The sequence below is a fragment of the Motacilla alba genome, chromosome 20, assembly GCF_015832195.1.
Source record: "Motacilla alba alba isolate MOTALB_02 chromosome 20, Motacilla_alba_V1.0_pri, whole genome shotgun sequence".
In the NCBI taxonomy this organism is placed as follows: Eukaryota; Metazoa; Chordata; class Aves; order Passeriformes; family Motacillidae; genus Motacilla; species Motacilla alba.
The window spans coordinates 13,271,191-13,279,651 of NC_052035.1; the positions used below are offsets into that span (position 1 = coordinate 13,271,191).

An 8,461-nucleotide genomic window follows, 5' to 3' on the forward strand; every position below is an offset into this window, starting at 1 on the left:
TCCCAGCTGCAAACATCTGCCAGCAGCTCCGTGCCCCGGGGGCCCCGGGCAGGTTCAGGTGCTGCCTTGCAGGGAGGCTGCGGCTCTGTCCCACCCTCCTCCTCCTCCTCCTCCTCCTGAAAATCGGGGGTGCTGCGATGCTCTGGCGCTTTCCCTCGGGCTGTGCAGAAGTTGCCGGGGAGGACAGGAGCGTGTGAGGGTAGGGGGCGATTCCCAGGGCAGCTTTTCTGGGGCTGAAACCTCGCTGGGCTCCGCTCGGTGAGAGCTGGGCAGGTTTGCTGTGACCTCAGCGCTGCGGAGGAGGGGAGAGGGGGGAAAGAGAGAGAGAGAGAAGGGGAGTGTGCAGCTCTGCCGCTGCTGTCAGAGCAGCATCTGGCAGCTTTGGGAAGCTCCCGCTCTCCGCTCCGAGCATCCCGGATCTGCGGCAGGCATGGCAGCGCCAGATGGGTTTCTCGCTGCGCCGCTTCCCGCGTCTCTCTCTGAGCAATAATTCACCTGAGGGCTTTTCTTCCCCCCAGCTCCCTTCCCCACGCTCTTTTCTGATGTGGAGAGCGGGGAGCAAAGGGCGTTCTGGGCACAGCGCGTTTCTCTGGGCAGCTTTTGGCGGCGCGCTTTAAAGAGCTCGCCGGAGGAGCTGCGGAGAGAGAGAAAGAAAGAAAGAAAGAGGGGAGGAAGAGAATAAAAAAAAAAAAAAAAAAAAAAAAAGAAAGAAATAAAGAAAAGGACGGCATAAAGCGGTGGCGGCGGGAGGAGGAGAGGAGGGAAGAGGCGGCGGTGGCCGGAGCGGGGCGCGGAGCGGCCGCGGGTGCGCACCATGGGCTGGCGGCTGCTGCTGCTGGCCCTGGCGCTGGGCGGCCGCGTCGCCGCCGCGCAGAACGACACCGAGCCCATCGTGCTGGAGGGCAAGTGCCTGGTGGTGTGCGACTCCAACCCGGCCCCCGACGCCAAGGGCTCGTCCTCCTCGCCGCTGGGCATCTCCGTGCGGGCGGCCAACTCCAAGGTGGCTTTCTCGGCCGTGCGGAGCACCAACCACGAGCCCTCCGAGATGAGCAACAAGACGCGCATCATCTACTTCGACCAGGTGAGCATCCCCCGCGGCAACAGGTGCCCCGCATCCCGCCCGGGGAGAGGGGCAGGGCTCGGCGAGAGGAGCCTGGGGCTGCACAGCTTCCCCGGGTGCCCCCCGGGTGCGGCCCCGGCCCCTCCGCACCTGCGGCCGCGGGAGGAGCGGGCAGCGAGCCCGGCTGCGCTCGGTGGCACCGGCGCGGTGACATCGCCGCGAGGGGTTGGGGACAGGGGGAGCTCGGTGCAGCCTGGGCAGGGTTTGGATGGTCTGGGCAGCTTTTGAGGGAGGAAGGAGAGAGAATCGTAAGGGAAAGCCCTTTAACTTTGCCGGCACAATTGGCGGTCCACTGCGCTCAGCCCAGCGCCGATATTACCGGGCAGATCCCAAGACACGCTTCAATCCCAGCTCCCGAAGTCATCGACACTGATGGCTCTTCTCGTCCCTACACCCTACGGTGCTGAGCAGTCAATTGTGGGGGCAGCTGGAGCCAGATGTGCCCCACAGCTCAGCGCTGGCACTGCAAATCACCCCAAAACCCCGCCGGCAGTCCTGGAGGCTTCCGAGGGCTCTGCCTGGCACACAGGAGCCTGGAAACAGCAATTAAAAATGAAGGACTGGGTGGTGAGAGAGCAAAGTGCAGCCCTTAGAGAGGATATATAGCACATGGGTGATGCACTCATCTCGTACATCCCCCTCTGCCACTCCTCTCTGTTTAATTAAACCCGATTATTCGCAGTGCTGGTACAAAGAGCTGAAGGCTCCAGGCAGGCTCTGCTGGCTGTGCCGGGTGCTCCAGCAGCTCAGCCTGGCTGACAGCTGGGTTTGGCTCCTGTTCTTCCGGCAGTCCTTGCTCACACCTGCTTCCCTGGGAAGGCAGCGCTGCCCTGGCCACTGGTCTTCAGCCAAAAGCCATGTGCCACTCCCAGAATTGGTGTTTTAATGTCATTTTGGGGAACGATGAACAAAAACGCCTCTAAAACACGTGTGGAAGAAAGGACTTGAGGGGATGGTGTAGTAGCAAAGAAAGAAGTAATTCCCATCTTAGTTTATTGGTAGTAAAGTTGTCCTATAAATACAACTGACTACCCATTTAATGAGTTATCCCAAAGTAATCGAGCGAAAGTGAATAAACCAGCGCAGATGTAAATTAAATTTTCCATGGGCAAATGGTTTCCAAAGTAAATAATCTGTATTTTTCTTTAGCCCTCACTGCCTGTACGAATCCCCACGCTGTATTTTTCTGTTTGTAGATCCTTGTAAATGTGGGCAATTTTTTCACGTTGGAGTCTGTCTTTGTATCACCACGGAAAGGAATTTACAGTTTCAATTTTCACGTCATTAAAGTCTACCAGAGTCAAACAATTCAGGTATGTTGATGAGCGTGATTGTAAAAATCTTTATTTAAATGGTTTATTTAGGATGGAATATTGACTGAGCACGGGAGCATTTAACATGATTTTAAGGAAAAACGGCTTCGTTTACAGCAACCTGTGGTGTTCACTTCTTGGCAGCAGAGTCCATTAATTTAAAATGAACAGAAATAAGGCAGGATCCTCACCTCAGATAAATCACCACAACTTCACTTCCATGCCATAAATATCTGGGTGACATAAATCATTCCACAGAATGAATGATCCAGGAATAAAAGAGAGCTCTGGATTTCCCCGAAATGCTGTTGGAGAGTCGTTTGGCTCCATGTTAGACTCCCTGTGTGGAGCACAGCAAGTCTGGGTACCAGATTTGAGTGGTTTTGGAACAATTTGTGCCCTGGTTATGCCCCCAGTGTGCTGAGGACCAAGGCTGGTTATGTCCCTATAGCTGTGTCTTCTAGGGAACCTTTACAGCAATTTAAACTCCTTTTTTTCATCACACAACGTATAAAAGGTGTGTGATGTATTAGAGAAAAGGGGTAATTCTGCACTTCCTTCTGTAGCTGAATAGCAGCAGAGCTGCCTGATTAAACACAAGAGGGAAAAGCCTTCAAATTCCTGAACATCCCCTTGCTGAGCCAACAGCAAATTCCTTGAAGTAATTCCTTCATCTCCCTGCCAGGTCACGCAGTTGCTGTGACACCTCCTGGCTTCCAGGGCTGGGGGAACCTCTGTGGCTTCCCTGGTCTCCACCCACGAGAGCTCCAGGTCCCTGGAAGTGTCCGAGCTGTCCCCTGCTCTCTGCTGCTCCTGGATGCGGTCTGAGGTCTGCCAGGCTGAGCTGAGCTGGATTCCTGCAGCAGCAGGGGTCAGGCAGCTCTCTGTGCCTGCTCTGGGCTGCTGGTGAAGCTCCTGGGGGAAGAGGAGATGGCAGAGAGCTGGTGACAGCCACAACCCCATCTCGGGGAAATCCCCCTCCAGTGTGCAGTGGAAAATCCCAATTGCAATCAGGTCAATGACAAAGCCTTAAATGAGACACTGACCTCACAAAACTCTCTATAATGAGCTTATAATTTGTTTAATGTGCTCAAAAAGTGTTCTTTTCACTCCCTGGCATGCTGAAAGTTGAATAACTGTATGTCAGCCACTTCAGTAGATTTAAAATGCCCATTGCCAAGAAAGATGCCAAGCCTTGGCTTCTGGGAGTCCAGCTCAGACTCTGGAATTTCACAAACCAGGAGCTCAAACCTGGGGCTCGTGGCAGGGAATGTTCCAGCCTGGGGCTCATGGCCTGAAATCTTTCATGGGTGAGAGGTTCTGAAGTGATGGATGGGTTTTGGGGTAGTCAGGGTGAGACCATCCCCTGCAAACCTGTCGTGTGCCTTCTGGTGGGATTAAAATCCTGTCAGATGATTCCAGGGGAACCTGATGGAACAGAAAGAGTGAGAAATCAAAGCCAAGCAGTGAGTAAAGCCCTGATGCCCTTTTCCTGGGAGGTAAAATGGGGAGGAGAGCCAGAAACCATTGCAGTGGATCAAACTGGTGTGAGCCTCAGCCACATCCAGCCCCACTCAATCACCTCAGGCTCCCCACACGAGGGATGTTGCTCTGCCCCCACAACATCTGTTAGAGCCATTAAATATCATTAAACAGCCGCTGGTTCCCTGGAGACACCTGATAAAGTGGATTTCCCAGACAGGTGAATCCCAAATAAATACCAGCCCCTGCTGCCCTGACTGCTGCTGAGCACTAATTTATTCTGTGGTGACTCCCATTAAAATTAATGGGACCATATGCAAGGCCAGCACAGGGGATGGGGGTGAGCATCCCATAATTCACCCCCCGCGACTGCAGTAGAGCTGCTTGGAGAGGAAAACCAGCAAAGCTGAGAGCTTGCCATGGGGGAAATGAAAAATGCCTGGATCTGCCCATTCCCCCAGGTCCTGCCCATCTTTATTTAGAGATGCTGCTTTCAGAGCAGAGGCTGTGCTGGCTTCAGAAGTGTTTTACAGAAAAAAATGGAGCCAGTTTATAAAGCTAAAAATCTGTTCTAAACTTCAGAACTTCGCTGCCATCAGTATTGATTGGGACACACAATTTGTTCCCAGTGAAGTGTGAGCTCCCTGCCCACTGTGGTGCTTCTGGCACCTCGTGTAGCATCTCTGGGTGCCCAGATTTCTTGAAAATATATATTTCTTTTTTCCTGTGTGACTAAATAACCCTTGAGACAGGCAAAGTTGTACCAACTGAAGTGATGCCTCACTCAGCTGCAGGTCCAGCTCACAAACAAACACGTTCTTGTGCCAAATAAAAGTCATTATTAGTTTCAAACAACCCAAAAAGCAGTGAAGATCGGTCCCTTGCGCTGTGGTTAATATTCAGGGGCAGTCCTTCATCTTTTGCAGTTAATTAGAGCTTCTCGGGGGCTCTCTTGCAGGTGAATTTGATGCTGAATGGGAAGCCAGTGATCTCTGCTTTCGCCGGGGACAAGGACGTCACCCGTGAAGCCGCCACCAACGGGGTCCTGCTGTTCCTGGACAAGGAGGACAAGGTTTACCTGAAGCTGGAGAAAGGAAATCTGGTTGGTGGGTGGCAGTACTCGACATTCTCTGGCTTCCTGGTCTTCCCCCTGTAAAGTCGACTTTCCCGTGACGTTCATCCAGGTGTGGACTCATCCTCGCCTCTGTTCCGTGGAGATCGTTTTGTCATCATGGAGTGATGGTTCTTTGTTGCTTTCTCATGGGTGGTTTTGGATTCTCTCCATGGATTCTGGCCCCATCTGAACTACTCAGAAGTTCCACAGAGTTTTGTGTGTCCAAGTACGATATCTTTGGCCTGAGACTAAAGCAGACAATAAATATCAACGCTTAAGGTTCAGCCTAAAGCTGCCTGCAAGATTTATTCCAATTTCCCTTCCTGGATTCGGGGAAGAGGTGGATTTTCTTTAACTGTGAAAAGACTGGCACCGAGTCTTTCATGTAGGAGAGTTTGAGTTCAGACTTCAAGCAAGAGTCAGTGTGTTGCTGCCAAAGAGCTGTGTGTTGATGTACTGGTCGTGTTTCTGTCCTGGGCTGCACTGCCATCATCCACCCCACTGTCTTAGAGAGCTCATTCCTGTTGCTGAGGGGCTGGCTGCAGCTCTCCTCTGTGTGTTGTGTCGGATGGTTCACCCAAATATTTCAGCTCAGTCCCAACCGAGTCCATTCTCTGTGAACCTGAGGGGTGATGGGTGGGTTTTGGTTGGATATGGAAGGGGTTCCTCTTTTCCACGTGCTGATTCCTAAAAGGAAAAGCAGATTCTAACCATTCAGGGTTAAAGGTGGGCATGCAGGCACAGCTCTGCTGAACAGCTTTGCCCTGCAGGACGCCTCACACTTGTTCTTCAATTTTAATTAACTTGATTGATAATTGCTGCTTTATTCAGCTCCTGAGGGATTCCTTCCTTAGACACAACCACTTTGCCAGCTGGAGATGAGATCCCCCTCGTTTGTATTTCTGTGTATTTTCCAGCCCTTCTGTTGTGTTAAAGGTCTTATCTGGTTTTGCCTTAACTCCACAGGTGTATAAAATTTTAGATTATTTGTTTAACAACTATGAAAGGCAAATAACAGGTACCTAACTTGGTACAAAAGCTTCCCAGGTTTTTGTACGGGTCATGTGAATTCATAAACTTATTTATTATCACATTGTTCCATAATAAAGATTAACATATGTCAGCTGAATTTTCGACCTTTGGATTTTGGGAGTCGCTTCATACTATTTTTTTATTGGATATAATTATTATATGCAAAATGGAAGCTTTTGGGATTCACAGAAAATATCCCAGGAGGCAGAAAAGCTGCCATGAGTTAGCTAGCAATCAGAGTGATCTAGAAATAACCTATGCATTTAAATTAAAACCAGAATTTAGGCAGAAATCCTGGCCTCACTGAAGTTGGTGTTGAGAATCACATTGATTCCTCTGCTTTAGGTTCCACCATCAGCATCAAACTCCAGTGCCATCAGATTGATATATTCAATATTTAATATTCAATATTCAATAAAACGATTTTCACATGAGCTGCTAATGAAACCTTCATCCCTCGTGCCCCAAATGCACCGGATTGATGGATCCTTGTGCCTTGCATATCATGAAGGATGTGGTTCTAAATCAAAAGTGTCTGTGTACTTGAAAATGTGTGTGGGTGGGAGCATCTGCAGCAAGCTGGGAGCTCCCCTGAGAGCCACTTTGGGCTGGGATTTGCTGCTTTTGGGGTCTGTTTCCAATCCTTCCCTTGCTGGCTGAGTGCAGTGTGTCCTGTTGGTATTTCACTGATTAACAATCTGATCCTTGGCTGCTTGGTGCTCCCCCTGAAGACACCAGGGAGTTGGTGGCACAGCTTTGTGCCTAAATTCCTGATTTTTTCACCCACCACAGAGGAGATTTTGGGCTGTTTCTGGAGGATTGGTGGGTACTTTGCACTGCCCTAAGCCAGGGAGGAGGTGATTTTTTTACACATGATTTTGTGGCTGTACTGACCACTGCAGCTGGGCAAGAAGTGGAAGGAACTGGCAAGAAGGTGAATGGTTCACACTGCTGAAAAAAAATCTCCAAAAGTTGTGATGACCAATCAAAATGTGTTTCTGCTGTACCCCCAAGTGTGTGTATATAAATGTATGTATATCTAAACCACCTGGAATTGCAGATCATAGTTTGCATGATGTTATAAAGAGGTTACTTGTCCTAAGAGTTTATTTCAGATGGGAGCATTGGTATTTTGTATAAAACTGGTCAAATCTGCCATCTCCCCCTGCCCACGGATATATCTGTAATGTGAAAGAAATGTTGCTACTGAGACAGAAGAAAAATGGCATTAAAGGTGTCAGTATAATTTCTGAACGATCAAATGTATTTAACTTCTTTTATTTGTGAGCTCCAAAGGCTGCCTCAACACCCAGCAGTAATCCTGAGCTGTCTCAATATTGCTCTGATTGCCCCTCAGCAAAACATTTCTGATTTCTCCAGAGTCGTTAATGCTTATTGAAACTTGAGCTTGAGCTGGGGGGTTATTCACCGAGGGGATTCATTTTGGTGGAAAAGCTTCTCAAACCAGAATTGCCAATTCATTCTTTTGCTGGTTAAAGGAAAGGTTTAAGTGGAGCTGCCGTGATCACACAGAGGTGGCCTCTGGGGCCAGGCAGGTCACACTTAAACATTTAAATAAGAACAGCTGTGGGGTTTACACACAACTTGAGCTACCAGAGCTTGCCCTCATTTTTATTGTGCTGTCCCACCTCAGCTGTGCCAGCAGGAGCTGCTCCCAGAAGAGAGAGGATGAGCCAGGCTGGAAAATAAAATTCCTTTTCCTTCTGCCTTCCCACGTCCTGCCACAGCATTTTCCTCTTGAGGGGACACGTCACTTTTGGAGGGTATTTATGATGGGAGGGTGAGTGGTTTCCAAGAACTTCAGCCTGCGTTGGGCTGCTCTGGGAAGGTTCATGCTGACTTTCTGATCTCTGCAGTCCCAGCAGCCTCTGATTTTGGGGAGGGCACAATCCTGCCCTGCTGCACGAGGTGAGGATTCACTCCCACATCCTTCACCCACTTTGCAGGAGCTTTGTACCTTACAAAGGCTGGTTGTGCCAGAAAACGTTTTAGCCACGCGTGGTAAGGACAAAAGAAAGAAGTGACTTTCTGAGAATCAGAGATTTATTTTATTATCAGTGATTTCTTTAGGAACGAGACCAGAATTGTTACTTTTTAATCTGGTTTATTCATATTTTATCTGTATTTTTTTTGCGAAACTGAGGGAAAAACCCCTCTGTTTTTTCCTTTCTTTCACTCCTCAGTGATGTAAATGCTGTTGATCGAGCCAGCTCTCCCTGCTCTCCTCTGTCCCTCCAGTGCAGAAACCTGCTCTGTCCGTTGGATCCTCTGTGCTGGGAGCAATTTGGGCTGCACAAGCCAAAAATCTGCAGAGCCTAAAAAATCCTGCTCAAAAGAACTTGGTGGCAAAAGTATTTTTGAAAAGCGACCGATGTAGCT

General features: G+C 49.6%; 1 protein-coding gene across 1 annotated transcript; it reads left to right on the top strand.

Moving 5' to 3' along the window:
* Positions 1 to 237: 237 nt before the first annotated feature.
* CBLN4 (cerebellin 4 precursor) lies at positions 238 to 7,307 on the top strand. The gene is made up of 3 exons (XM_038159420.1): positions 238 to 1,081; positions 2,317 to 2,433; positions 4,874 to 7,307. Exons 1-3 carry the CDS (start codon positions 815 to 817, stop codon positions 5,069 to 5,071), a joined length of 582 nt encoding a protein of 193 aa, XP_038015348.1. The 5' UTR covers positions 238 to 814; the 3' UTR covers positions 5,072 to 7,307.
* The last annotated feature ends 1,154 nt before the right edge of the window (positions 7,308 to 8,461 follow it).

Bases quoted from the DNA above. Each gene is read 5' to 3' on its own strand.
- CBLN4 (XM_038159420.1), top strand. From the start codon at position 815: ATGGGCTGGCGGCTGCTGCTGCTGGCCCTGGCGCTGGGCGGCCGCGTC. The intron at 1,082-2,316 runs GTGAGCATCCCC...TTCTGTTTGTAG, and splicing joins GCATCATCTACTTCGACCAG to ATCCTTGTAAATGTGGGCAA. The intron at 2,434-4,873 runs GTATGTTGATGA...GCTCTCTTGCAG, and splicing joins ACCAGAGTCAAACAATTCAG to GTGAATTTGATGCTGAATGG.